The sequence below is a fragment of the Cetorhinus maximus genome, chromosome 25 (genome assembly GCF_964194155.1).
Source record: "Cetorhinus maximus chromosome 25, sCetMax3.hap1.1, whole genome shotgun sequence".
Classification (NCBI taxonomy): Eukaryota; Metazoa; Chordata; class Chondrichthyes; order Lamniformes; family Cetorhinidae; genus Cetorhinus; species Cetorhinus maximus.
In genome coordinates, this window is record NC_135903.1 from 33282052 (window position 1) to 33296523 (window position 14472).

At 41.0% G+C, this 14472-nt stretch overlaps 1 protein-coding gene across 7 annotated transcripts in view; it reads right to left on the reverse strand.

Annotated features, from left to right (window-relative positions):
- Positions 1-14472, reverse strand: part of LOC144668036 (progranulin-like) — an 84253-nt gene that overhangs the window by 45478 nt on the left and 24303 nt on the right. For 5 of the 7 annotated variants that reach the window (XM_078529763.1, XM_078529767.1, XM_078529764.1 and 2 more), the window contains exon 2: positions 8401-8544. In XM_078529763.1, the coding sequence (XP_078385889.1) occupies positions 8401-8544 (144 nt within the window). Of the gene's footprint in view, positions 1-8400; positions 8545-10959; positions 11100-12220; positions 12308-14472 lie in introns of those variants that run through there. The other 2 variants (XM_078529762.1, XM_078529765.1) reach the window with 2 other exon arrangements.

Here is a 14472-nt window from a genome sequence, read left to right on the forward strand (position 1 = left end):
AGCAACAGGTGCCACGCAGAGCTAGGGAAGATGAAGGGGCTAGAGCAAAAAGTTGACAGAAAGCAATACGTAGCAATTAGAGAAAGGGAAAATAAAGAAGCAAAAGCAAGAAGTTGACAGAGAGTGACAGGATGCAAGAAGAACCTGTGCTGCAATTAAGAGACCAAGACTCTTTAAGGAAGCTTTTATCTATGATCCTCATCATAATTAGGGAACCAGACAGGTCAGGTGACAGAAGTATGCGTAGGTGAACATTTTGGGTCCAGTGACCACAATGTCATTAGTTTTAAGCTAATTATGGATAAGGATAGGTCTGGTCCTCGAGTTGAGATTCTAAATTGGAGAAAGGCCAATTTTGTGGAAATGAGAAAGGATCTAGGAAGAGTGGATTGGCATAAGTTGTTTTCTGGCAAGGATGTGTTCAGTAAGTGGAAGGTATTCAAAGGCGAAATTTTGAGAGTGCAGAGTTTGCATGTTCCTGTCAGGATTAAAGGCAAAGTTAACAGGCATAGGGAACCTTGGTTTTCAAGGGTTATTGGCGATCTGGTTAAGAAGAAGAGAGAGGTGTATAGCAGGTATAGGCAACAAGAAGCAAATGAGGTACTTGTAGAGTATAGAAAATGTAAGAAAATACTAAAAAAGGAAATCAGGAAGGCAAAAAGACATGAGGTTGCTTTGGCAGATAATGTGAAGGTAAACCCGAAGGGTTTCTACAAGTATATTAAGAGTAAAAGGATAGTAAGGGACACAGTTGGTCCCCTTGAAGATCAGAGCGGTCGTCTATGTGTGGAGCCTCACGAGATGGGGGAGATCTTAAACAGTTTCTTTGCATCAGTATTTACTCAGGAAACTGGCATAGTGTATAAGGAAGGAAGGGAAACAAGCAGTAGATTCATGGAACATATAGAGATTAAAGGAGGAGGTGCTTGCTGCCTTACAGCGAATAAAGGTAGATAAATCCCCCGGGCCTGACATGACATTCCCTCAGACCTTGAGGGAGACTAGTGTGGAAATTGCAGGGGCCCTGTCAGAAATATTTAAAATGTCCTTAGCCACAGGTGAGGTGCCAGAGGATTGGAGGGTAGCTCATGTTATTCCGTTGTTTAAAAAAGGCTCCAAAAGTAAACCAGGTAATTACAGGCCAGTGAGCCTGATGTCAATAGTAGGTAAATTATTGGAAGGTGTTCTGAGAGATCGGATATATAATTATTTGGACAGCCAAGGGCTGATTAAGGATAGTCAGCATGGCTTTGTGCGTGGTAGGTCGTGTTTAACGAACCTTGTTGAGTTTTTCGAGGAGGTTACCAAGAAAGTAAATGAAGGAAAGGCTGTGGATGTTGTCTACATGGACTTTAGTAAGGCCTTTGACAAGGTCCCACATGGGAGGTTAGTTCAGAAGGTTCAGACACTTGGTATCCATGGAGAGGTTGTAAACTGGATTCGAAATTGGCTATGTGGGAGAAGACAGAGTGGTAGTGGATGATTGCTTCTCAGACTGGAGGTCTGTGACTAGTGGTGTGCCTCAGGGATCTGTACTGGGACCATTGTTGTTTGTTGTCTATATCAATGATTTGGATGATAATGTGGTGAATTGGATCAGCAAGTTTGCTGATGACACTAAGATTGGAGGCGTTGTGGACAGCGAGGAAGGCTTTCAAAGCTTGCAGAGAGATCTGGACCAACTGGAAAAATGGGCCAGAAAATGGCAGATGGAATTTAATGCGGAAAAGTGTGAGGTGTTACATTTTGGAAGGTCAAACCAAGGTAGGACACACACAGTAAATGGTAGGGCACTGAGGTGTGCGGAGGAACAAAAGGGATCTGGGAGTTCAGATACATAATTCCCTGAAAGTGGCGTCACAGGTAGACAAGGTTGTAAAGAAAGCTTTTGGCATTCTGGCCTTCATAAATTAAAGTATTGAGTATAGGAGTTGGGATGTTATGGTGAGGTTGTATAAGACAATGGAGAGGCCAACTTTGGAGTATTGTGCGCAGTTCTGGTCGCCTAACTACAGGAAGGATATCAGTAAGATTGAGAGAGTGCAGAGAAGATTTACCAGGATGTTGCCGGGTCTTGAGGAGTTGAGTTACAGTGAAAGATTAAACAGGTTAGGATTTTATTCCTTGGAGCGTAGAAGAATCAGGGGAGATTTGATAGAAGTTTACAAAATTGTGAGGGGTATAGACAGAGTAAATGCGAGCAGGCTCTTTCCACTTAGATTAGGGAAATAAACACGAGAGGACATGGCTTTAGGGTGAAAGGGGAAAGGTTTCGGGGGAACATTAGGGAGAACTTCTTCACTCAGAGTGGTGAGAGTGTGGAACGAGCTACCATCTGACGTGGTAAATGTGGGCTCACTCTTAAGTTTTAAGAATAAATTAGATAGATACATGGATGGGAGAGGTCTGGAGGGTTATGGACGAGGTGCAGGTCAATGGGACTAGCGGAATAATATTTCGGCAGAGACTAGAAGGGCCGAATAGCCTGTTTTCTGTGCTGAAGTGTTCTATGGTTCTATGGTTCTAATTATGAGTCAGACCCAGAATATGGTATTGGCAGATCAGAGTTATGTGAATATTGTCCAAAGAAGTGAAAAGAGAGCCACCTTCAATGTGTTGTGCAAATGGTAAAGTACAACTGCCACCCTTCAGTGAGACACCTGACGCACTGAATGTTCTTCTTATAGGAACAAAATCAAAACACATCTTGAAAAACCTCAAAATATAACAGTTGAGTAGGATCACCAAGAAATCTCTTTATTTGGGCTCAAGAGTTAAGAACTTCTAACGTGGTCTGTCATGAAATATTTAATGTTTCAAGAAGCATTGAAAATGCTGAGAGACTGAAAATGTAATGAGTGATACTACCGATGTTGCCTTTGACACTGACAATGAAATACTCAGGACATTGACACCTATTTCCTCAATGTGTGTTAATGCAGATTTTGATCCTGAGGTTTTTTGAGTGCGACACTGAGAATGTAGAGAATGATTAGTAGGAATCATATAGCAAATCGAACTAGAGTTAAGCCTAGTAAAGCACATTAAAGTAAATTCATTGTGGAAGAAAATTTTTTTGGTCAAATAATGTTTTTGAGTATAATCATTTTGAGAGAATTTAGGTACTTGTGTTTCATATTTATGGGGATTAAAAATGGGAATTTTTTTCATTCTTTCATGGGGAAGTGGCTATTGCTGCCAAGCCCAGCATTTATTGCCTATCCCTACTTGTCCTCGAGAAGATAGTGATGAGCCGCCTACTTGAACTGCTGCAGTCCATGTGGTGCAGGTACACCCACAGTACTGTTAGGAAGGGAGTTCCAGGATTTTGACCCAGCAACAGTGAAGGAAAGGTGATATAGTTCCAAGTCAGGATGGTGTGACACTTGGAAGGGAACTTGAAGCTGGTGGTATTCCCATGCATCTGCTACCCTTGTCCTTCTAGGTGGTCATGGATTTGGAAGATGCTGTTGAGGAACCTTAGTGAGTTGCTGCAGTGCATCTTGTAGATAGTACACACTGCTGTACTGTTTGTCAGCGATAGGGAGATTGAATGTTTAAGGTGGTGAATGGGGTGCCAATCAAGCAGCTCTGTCCTGGATGGTGTCGAGCTCCTTGAGTGTTGTTGAAGCTGCACTCATCCAGGAAAATGGAGTATTCCATCACACTCCTGACATGTGCCTTGTAAATGGTGGACAGACTTTGGGGAGTCAGGTGGTGAGTTACTCGCCACAGAGTTCTCTGCTGCTGACCTGCTCTTGTAACCACAGTATTTATATGGCTGGTCTAGTTCAGTTTCTAGTCAATGGTAACTCCCCACCTGTTCCAAGATAGCGGGGTATTCAGCGATGGTAATGCCATTGAATGTTAAGAGGAGATGGTCAGATTCTCTCTTGTTGGAGATGGTCATTGCCTGGCACTTGTGTTACTTGCCAATTATCAGCCCAAGCCTGAATGTTGTCTAGGTCGTGCTGCATAGGGACACGGACTCCTTCAGTATCTGAGGAGTTGCGAATGATGTGGAACATTGTGCAATCATCAGCAAACATCTCCACTTCTGACCTTATGATGGAAGGAAGGTCATTGATGAAGCAGCTGAAGATGGTTGGGCCTAAGGCATTACCCTAAGGAACTCCTGCAGCAATGTCCTGGGACTGAGATGATTGCCCTCCAACAGCCACGATCATCTTCCTTTCTGCTAGGTATGCCTCCAACCAGTGGAGAGTTTTCTTCCTGATTCCCATTGACTCCAGTTTTGCTAGGGTTCCTTGATGCCACACTCGGTCAAATGCTGCCTTGATGTCAAGGTCAGTGACTCTCACCTCACCTATGGAGTTCAGCTCTTTAGTCCATGTTTCGCCCAGGCTGTAATGAAGTCAGGAGCTGAGTGGCCCTGGCGGAACCCAAACTGAGTGTCAGTGAGCAGGTTATTGATGAGTAAGTGCTGCTTGATAGCACTGTCGACAACATTTTCCATTACTTTGCTGATGATCGAGAGTAGACTGATGGGGCGGTAATTGGCTGGTTGGATTTGTCCTGCTTTTTGTGGACAGGACATATTGCCGGGTAGATGCCAGTGTTGCAGCTGTACTGGAGCAGCTTGTTTAGGGGTGTGCAAGTTCTCGAGCACAAGTCTTCAGTACTATTGCCGGAATATTGTCAGTGTCTATAGCCTTAGCAGTATTCAGTGCCTTCAGCCGTTTCTTCATATCACCTGGAGTGAATCAAATTGGCTGAAGACTGGCATCTGTGATGTTGGGGACCTCAGGGGGAGGCTGAGATGCATCATCCACTCAGCATTTCTGGCTGAAGATGGTTGCAAATGCTTCAGCCTTGTCTTTTGCACTGTTGTGTTGGACTCCCCCATCATCAAGGATAGGAATATTTGTGGAGCCTCTTTCTCCAGTGAGTTGTTTAATTGTCCACAACCATTCATGACTGGATGTGGCAGGACTGCAGAGCTTAGATCTGATCCATTAGTTGTGGGATCGCTTCGCTCTGTCTATCACCATGCTACTTCTGTTGTTTGGCATAAAATAATTGTGTGAAAGAAGGTAAATGAATTGTTCAATGAAATCTGTTGGATAGGAGAAATGCTTCAAAAAATAATAATTACTTCAAAGAAACATTTTCGTGGTCCGATTTTCACTCTTCATACACATCTCATTCAGTTCATATGCCTGTAGAAGCGAATATCTCAGCAAATTGCTTCAAACATTCTTTTTCTATTGTTTTAAGTCACATTTTTAACTTTCATTCCTTATCTCCCAGACATAGGATGGATAGCCCATCTTGCTCATAAATAGGTTTGACCTTTAGTCTTAACTTCAGAATGCTGTTTGACCAGATGATAGTCATCATCCTTTTAAGCAGACAGGACAGTGCCTCATGTCTGGCATATAATACCTTTATACCTTTTAATCAGAGATATGGTTACAAGTTTCAGTTCTGAAGGGATATGGCTTTATTTGTGGAAATTCCCTTGTTATTGTGAACAAGTTATGTGCTCTCAGGCAAAGTCCAAATTGTAACAACATACCAATATGAGGCTGAATAGAAAATTCTTGCATTACTAGTTGGGTCCTTCTACATTAAATCTCCATTTTCTGTGAAGCTCTCAAGTATTTATCTGAAAGACTGGATTTTCAAGACTCAAAACTTGCCAATCACTTAGGCATACTATCTGTGGAGAAAGTTCACAGCTCAAACTTTTCAGGATGACAGTCTGAGTTAATAGAACTAAGAACGCTAACTATGTGCCAGTAGGAATCAAACACTTGAACTTTCCTGGCCTAAAAGCACATTGCATATGAGAAAACAGGGGTTCCTTGTCAGTGAGCTAAAATCCTGGAACACTCTCCCTAACAACACTCTGGGTGGACTGCAATTCTTTCAAGCCAGCGACCTTTCAAGAACAATTAGGGATGGGCAATAAATACTGGCTCTGCCAACGATACCCATATCCCATGCAAAAATGAAAAACAACACACCACTTATCTCAGATTAAGCTCTCTGGCCTTCCTAATGAAGTATCAGTGAATCCTTCAGAGCCTCATCATCAAGGGTGCTGTCTATGGAGTCTTTCAACCTAAAAGCTGACTGCCCAATTGTCTTAAAAGCCGTCAAATATGGTTACACCACTACCAGATTTTTCAGCAGTGAGTCATTCCCAAGGTGCCAAGGAACAATAGCAGCTCCAGCATCCTATTTGCTTTTGCCTTTTCCTGGAAACGTGTTAATTTAGGAACAAAGCCTCCTATGGCACATGAAGTGTGTAACCTCAAAGGTAGCTCTTTTGCTTCAGAAGCCAGATCCAAAGTGCACTTTAAGCTTCACTGGTTCTCACTGAAGCTTTATAAAGTGGCTTCTACGGCAAGGAACTGGGGGGTGGGGAGGGCATTAGTTTTAGTTTTCTACATACAATGTCTTTGAGGCTACAGAGAAATTGCATTTAAGTATATCCTTAAAATACTAAGTTGCAGATCTAACCCCAGGTCTCGTGGGTCACTAATGGACGCCGTTAGTCATGATACACAAGTTAGTCAGTAAGTCATCTTCAGGTGAAGCAAAATCATCTTAGCCCACACAGTTCCATCTTTTTCTTTCATCTCAAATCAAAAAGTTGACCTCCACACAAAGAGACAGTGGTATTAATCTCTAGATTTACAGATAAAATAATTGAGATAATGCACTTGAAAGTAAGGTACTCACATTTAATATGACACCTACACATATAAACATAACGTAATTGTCCAATTATTCACATTATTCTTCTATTAGAAGAAAAGTGTTGCTTTTAAGGCAAAACTCAATATTTAGTCTTTCTGAAAAACTACAGGATGGTGCATAAGAGGATGACAGCAATCTCTGCCAGATTTCCTGGACTCAGGTAGATTTGTCATCTGTTACTAATAACCAAATAAAATGCGTGCTGGAGTTTAAGACAGAAAGATTATATTTTACACTGGTACTGGCTTTCTCCATTCCCTTCAGTGACCAAATTTCTCATCTATTCTTGAGGAACGTCACTTTTTATTTGAATGAGACGGAAGGAAGGATGTGTGGAATGTGAAGACACTAAGCTGAAGATAAAAACTTTTTAGCGTCAGAACTCAGGAAAAATGCAAGTTTAATTGGGAGAATCAAGATAAGGGAAGCTCAACGGGCAACCAAAACAGAAATTTAATCAGAAAAAGGGCAAAAGGCAAACAAACTTCTAACGCAACAAAACTTTAGGAGAGATTGAAGAATAAGGGAAGAAGCAAATTCCTAACAGCTGGAGGGATTAGCGGTTTTTAAACATTATAATGATGAAAGATATTTCACAGGAAAGGAGTCAACTGTTCTGGTTGCTCTGAACGATAATAGTTTCCTCTCAGAAATAGGTTGCTACCTTCCAACGGTCTCTAGATTCTGGAATTGTGCCTTTGAATTGGAAAATTGCAAACGTCACTCCATTATTTGAGGGAGGGCCCAAGAAACTTTAGACTCAACAGTTCAATAACAATTGCAGGGAGGTTACTGGAATCTATCAGGGGCAGAGCAGTTGAGCACTTGGACAAATAAAAGCTGGCCAAAGAAGGCATCGATTTGTGAAGGATACCACGTATACTCACGAAAACGTTGAGTTTCTGAGGCCATTTTTTTTTAACCAAAAGGGTGGGGGTCGGCTTATACACAAGTAATTTTTGAGGGGTTGAAATCCACTCTCTCCCATCATCTCGCTACGTGACTGTTTACGGTGGTACATCAGCTGATCACAGGGTTGCCAGGTTGGAGACTGTTCCCCCCTCAAAAGTAGCACACGAAGAGCCAAAATGCATTTTTACTATTCTGCACAGACACAAGTAGCTGAACAGCCACCTTCAAATGAGGAGTTTTGCACCAGGGCAAGTTTGACTTCAACGGTGAGTGGGTAGTAAGTAAAAGGAGTTTGGTTCTTTTGGTCAAAAGCCAGGGATATACTTTTACACAAGATCAACTATTACTCAAGTACATTCAGTAGGTCGAGTCTAACTAGACTAATTGAATTTGTTGATGTTACTGACCTGGTGGATAATGGAGTGTCTATGAATACATCTATATGGGTTTCGAAAAAGCATTTGATAACATTCTGCACAAAAGATTAGTAGGAAAAATAAAAGCGAAGTGAACTGGAAATAAGTTTGTAATGTGGATTAATAATGATTAATTGTTTGGGAAGTAGAAGACAGAGCTGGGATAAAGGGAATGTACTCTGATTATCAGAATGTGACAAGTTGTGTTTCCCTGATGCCTATACTGGGGCAAAGCAGTGTCGATGTAAAAAAATTTTAAAAACACAATACGAGCATATCAGGCCAACTTGGCGGAAAGAAACTCTAAAGGGTCACTGCCCGTGATTTGCGTACTGAAACCTACCTTCGGCGCAGGACAGCAGAAATATCCTCCATAATTCATCTTACAGCAGGTTGTTCCATCTGAGCATTTACTCCCATCTGGACAGGTGATAGCTGAAGCCAGGCCAGTGGCTAGCCACAAGGCCACAAATTTTTGAATCATGACCTGAAACCAAAAACAGTGCATAAGCCATGGCAGAAGGCACATTAACAAACAAATGCAAATTCTTCTACCTGCTTCTGTGTAAACAGGATGTCAGCTTTCCCAGTGGCCAGCACCTGTGGCCTACAACAGTATGTGCTTGCCTAATATAAATAAGTGTCCTCACTCAATGACCAACACATAAATGGCATGATGGCAATTAAGTTTGAAAGCAAACCTCCTCAATTAGTCTCAGGCTTCTCATTATTTGTGCATCAAATCATGTCTAGTTGAGATTTTACCAACATGATGGGTCACCATTCAATCTTAGATATACTCTGGTTAATATGAATCGAGTCACTTGTCTGGGAGTTCAGTGAAGGTGAACTAAAATCAATGACATTGCAAGAACTGAACACAGCTCACATCTGTAAAATCAAAACAAAAACACAAAAGTTAAAGAATTTGTCAAATACAGAAATAAAAGGGGGCCCCCAGTAACTCAGAGGATAGCTACTGAACAATTGAGCCACACTGAATGTGGCATCTTGTTATTCAATGAACTGCGCTGAGTTAGGTGATCAAAGCAGTGGTGATCACAGAATGTTACAGTTTCTCTCACCAATCCTTGGTTAGGGTGGAGCAGGTAGGTGAGCAGGGATACGAGAGAAGCTAGGATTCCCAATATCCAGAGGCCCCTGGATTGGGAAATTCACAAATGTGGGCATTAGCCAAGGTTCAAGCTCATCTGTGATGTCTTTCACACTAGAATTGCCATTCAGACTCCTACATGAAAAACAGCCACAGGGATTGGAATGGACGTAGGGATGCTGAGTTTTGGCCTATACTGGAGGGTTGGCCCTTGTGAAAACAGTTGGCAAAATTGAGAAGGCGAGGCAGATTTCTTTATTTAAACAAGGTTGAAGACCAACATAATGAAATAAAATGACTTTAGTTTGATGAAGGAAACAGCCGCAGGCATATAGGACTGCATGAAAGAACAAGATCCCTGCCATTGAAATTCACTTTGGCACAAGCAGAGCCTCCACCAAACAAAAAAGATGTCAACAGTAAACAATGTTTCACCAATCATCACTATTTTAAAAAATGCCAGCAGCATTTTATTGTTGAAATATGCAGTATCAAAGGTGGAAAGCTGGTTTAGTGTGGCAAGCGGGCCATTCAGGAAAAATGAAACATGACACTTTAAAAGCTGGTGAAAGGTAACAGAGCTAACATTGTTCTATACTAAGGAAATGATAAAAACTATTTTGCTTTGTACAGTATCTAGACTCTCAAACACTGATGTACAGCACAGCATCATACTACAAAGAAAAGTTTGGCTTACATGCAGTCATGCTCATTGACAAGCTGGGCTGTAACACCAGCCATCAAGGTGGCATCTGCCCAAGCTAATCAAAATGCAGTTTGATCGTTTATATTACGGGTTGACTTTTTATATAGTTCAGAGAGACTCGGCGCATAAGCAATACAAAGTTAGAGGTCTTAAAACATTTCCGGAACCTCAAGAAAAGTTGAACTTTGAAGTTCAGATCCAACAGGAACAGCTGAGAGGTTTGTAGGCATTTGAAGTGGATGCTGATGTTAACTGCTTGTGCAAGGAGGGGAGTGGGAGGCAATGCAGCAGAAACTGTTTCAAGCATACAAAACTGGAAGTGATGCAAAGAATTCAAAGGTGGCTCCCCTATGGGAGGTTCAGGTTTGAATCATCAAATTATATACCATAGATTATGCCTTTTATGCTTGTAGTGGATCTTTGCAATTAGCTCCATTCCCTGTTCTTTCCCCATAGACCTGCATAATTTTTGTTTTAATTTTCAAGTCTATATCTACTTTCCTTTTGAAAGTTACAACTGAATCTTTTTCTAACACCCTTTCAGGCAGTGCATCCTGAATCATCATGAAAATCATCAAAACAACTCATCTCCCCTGGATCTTTTCTCAATTATCTTAAATCTGTGTCCTCTGGTTACTCACGCTCCCGCCACTCAAAGAAGTTTCTCCTTACTTACTCAAAACAACTCAATTTTGAACATTTCTCTTAACAATCCCCTTAACCGTGTCTGCAGCGAGAACAATCCCCATTTCTGTAGTCTCTCCACATAAATGAAATTCCCCCATCCTTAGTACTAGTCTAGCAAATCATCCTCTGCACCCCTTCCAAGGTCTTAACATCCTTCCCAAAATATGATTTAGAAGTTAAGCCAGTGTTTTCTTGTTTTTGAATTCTATGTCTCTATTTGTAAAAACATGAATCCCCATTGCTTTTTTTTTTAGGAACACAGCATCAACTTGTCTTGCCACCAAAGATTTGACTATGTAAACCTAGGTCTCTGTTCCTGGACCTCATTTAAAATTGTACCATTGAGTTTACATTGTGTCTCCTTTTTCCTTCCAAATGCATCACTTCACACTTACCTGCATTAAATTCATCTGCCACGTGCCTGCCCACTTTACCAGTCTGTCTATGCCTTTGGTTTGTTTTGAGTTTGCTAAACTCAACCTGAGTGAAGTAGCTGCGTTACTATCAGCTCAGCCGAAAGAAAAGTCAAATTGTGTTAAACTGAGGTTGAAGTTTCAAGGCGGTGTTATAAACCGGAAGCAATACTAGATATCAGGAACATCAACTACTTTCGCCAATATCATTAGGCACTGGAAACTACTTTTTTTTTTTAATTGGAAGGTATTGGTTAGATTTCAAACTTCAGACACCACTGCTTGACAAGAGTTCCATAACCAGATCATGTCCTTAGCAATGTGAAGTCAGTACTTTTTGCTTTCGGTGTATGAGATAATGCTTATTATTAAGTATTATTATTAATCAGCATGCAGGTGTATTTTATGTAACTCTCTCCATGCAGGACACCAGATGAGGAAATAGTCATTCTCACACATGCTCATGACAATCAAATTGATTTGCATACATAATATTTGCCTAATATTTTTGTAACACAAGGCATATAAAATTATCTTGAAACAGTCTTTGGCAAATGAATTTACTCTTTCTCCAGACGAATTCAGACCAGGTGGGTTAACAATGCAACTGAGCTTAGAGCCTAAGATAAAATCAAAATACTGTGGGTGCTGGAAATCTGAAAAAAAACCCAGAAAATACTGCAAAAACTCAGCAGGTCTAACAGCATCTGTGGAAAGAGAAGCAGAGTTAACGTTTCGAGTCCATACGGCTCTGAAGAAGGGTCATACGGACTCAAAACGTTAACTCTGCTTCTCTCTCCACAGATGCTGCTAGACCTGCTGAGTTTTTGCAGCATTTTCTGTTTTTGTTTGAGCTTAGAGCCTTCTCTATATTAAGCGTCTTCCCAGCTACAATAATGACTTTGCTTCAAAAGGATTTTGTTGACTGTAAAGTGCTTTGGGATAGCCTGAGATTCTGAAAGCACTATATAGTACAAGTTCCCTTTCTATGAAAGGCCACTTGATTTAGACATAATTCTTGATGAAGTTAACAGAGCTGCTGGAGTTCTGGGTCAATTTCTGAAAATCATCTGCTGATCCCTGAAGAACAGGCTTGTTTCCTGCTGGTTCCACAAGAAAATAGACCTGTCCAACAGTCTTGGTTTGGGGCCACTGGTTAATAGCACCTATTTTTGCTAACCCCACTTCTATTAACTCCCTCCATAACATTACATTTTCTTTTAGTCTTGGCAATTAATCCTACCTGTAACTGGGTCAACATGAAGTGTGCAAGGTACTTGAGTATATTACTACCAAATCTTCTGGCTCCATCAGGATACATTCATTTTCTGGAACATGGTAAATGTATTTTCATTTCAAGCGAATGACCATAAACTTATAGAAACCTGAAGGTGTAGTAAACAAGGAGCATTTTTGGATTTCCATACTTAGCAATAACCTTCGATCTGTTCAAGGTACTGGACATCCATTGATTCTTAGACATTTAACTGGGAATCACAGTATGTTGATCATCTATTATCAGGCCATTTGCTCTCTATGGTCTATAGAAGGACAAGGCTGCATGGTTCTAAGTGCCCAAGGTGTACCCAGGAAAAACCCAAGGTGCCTTTAAAAGATGTATTATCCCAAAATCTCCTGCACTTTTTCTTGATGTGCTTCCACTCACTATAAAAAGTTACAGAATAAGGGCCTATGTACCTCAAGCACAAGCTGCAGTGAGGGTTGTGCTTGCCTGGAAAGTGAGTAAGCTTGGCAACAACACTGCAGCCTGCTTCAACTATTGGATTTGAGCGATTCTAAATGCTTCCCATCCGAAAAACTAGCTTTGCTTTTTACAAAAAAATCAACTGTCACTCTCGTCACGTTCCTGGATCAACAGGGCACACAATGCTATCTCCACCATCACAGTCCAGACGATGTTTAAAATCGCCAACATTCTGCTTTTTAAGAGTATTTCTTAAATCAGTAATCTGTCCCTGAAACAGAACAACCTGATAGCTTGGGCTCTACTTCGGGATCAGTGCTTTTGGCCTAACATGGCCTCCAATACTGCATTAGTCTGATGAACCTGTTCTATTTTGCTCACTTCCTCTCGGCTCCCTTGGACAACTGGATACTGAATGACTTGGCACATTGAATTTATTCTCTTACTGGGAAGTCTGTGCTCTCTCAGGTTGGGGAAGTCTTTGGACCTGGACATACTTAACTCTCTTGGGTTACATGCACGCTCTTTGCCCCTAACATGGCAGACAGTCCTAAACTAATTAGTAAAGCCAGCTATAATTACAACCATCCTACTCAACTTGCAACAGCCAGTTATTTTGTATACTTCAAAAAAAAAGCACTAATTTGACAATGTGAGACAGTATTTATAATAGTTCTCATATATGCAGTTCGGGATACCGTAAATAGTGCATAGACCTAAAACATGGATGGTAAAAGTTACAAGACTTCAAGCCAAAATCAATAGTTTGCTTCGGTGAGACTCCAGTTTACAATGAAAATAGTCGTCCACAATGAAACTATGGTTAAAACAAAGGTTACCCTTCAAACAGTCCTGAATGATTACTGGGTTGTTTTCTTAATAAGCAGAGGCTGTTATCACACAGGAACAGGAGGAGAGCATCTAACTCCTCACGCATGTTCCACCATTCAATGAGATCATGGCTGATCTGTGACCTAACTTCATATCATTTAATACCTTTGGTTAACAAAACATCTATTGATCTTAAAAATTAATAATTAACCTAAAATCAATTTAGGTTTCAGAAGAGTTTGCAAAACTTCTATCATTTGAGCATAGAAGTGTTTCCTAGCTTCACCCCTGAAAGATCTTAATTCTAACTTATAGGTTATGTCTCATAGCCCTAGGCTCACCCTTGGGCAGAAATAATTTCTCCCTCTCTATCCTAGCGCTTCTCCTTAATATCTTAAAAATCTTGATCAAATCACCCCTTAGCTTTCTAAATACCAAAAAATACGACCCTGATGTGTAATTTCTCCTCATAATTTAACCCTTAGAACTCAAGTATCATTCTAATAAGTCTACGCTGCACTCCCTCCAAGGTCAAGTGCCCACACAAGTCCCTTATCTAGCTGCTTCATCTAGTGACAAGTGCAGATATTTCACAGCAGGGTCACCCGATCTGATGCAGAAATTAAGCTTTCAAACAAAGTTCCTTATCTATTATTCTACAGTAAAGCTTCATCCAATTTGAGATCTCTGTTCAACACACTAACTAAAATTAGAATGCGAGTTTCAGAAATCCAAGTGGGAGTGACAATGACATTCTCAAAAACTCCTCCCCCTGGAAAATTTGCTTTCTACCACAGAACATTCCACACGAAGCCCATTGGGAAAACACAGCCCACATTTTTTAATCTGGGCGTGACACACTGGGAACCTAGCCCACCATAAGTCCCTACAAGTGCATAAGCGTGAGATCGATGAGCATAGGAACACTGGAAAAAGCAGTAGGCCATTCGGCTCTTTGA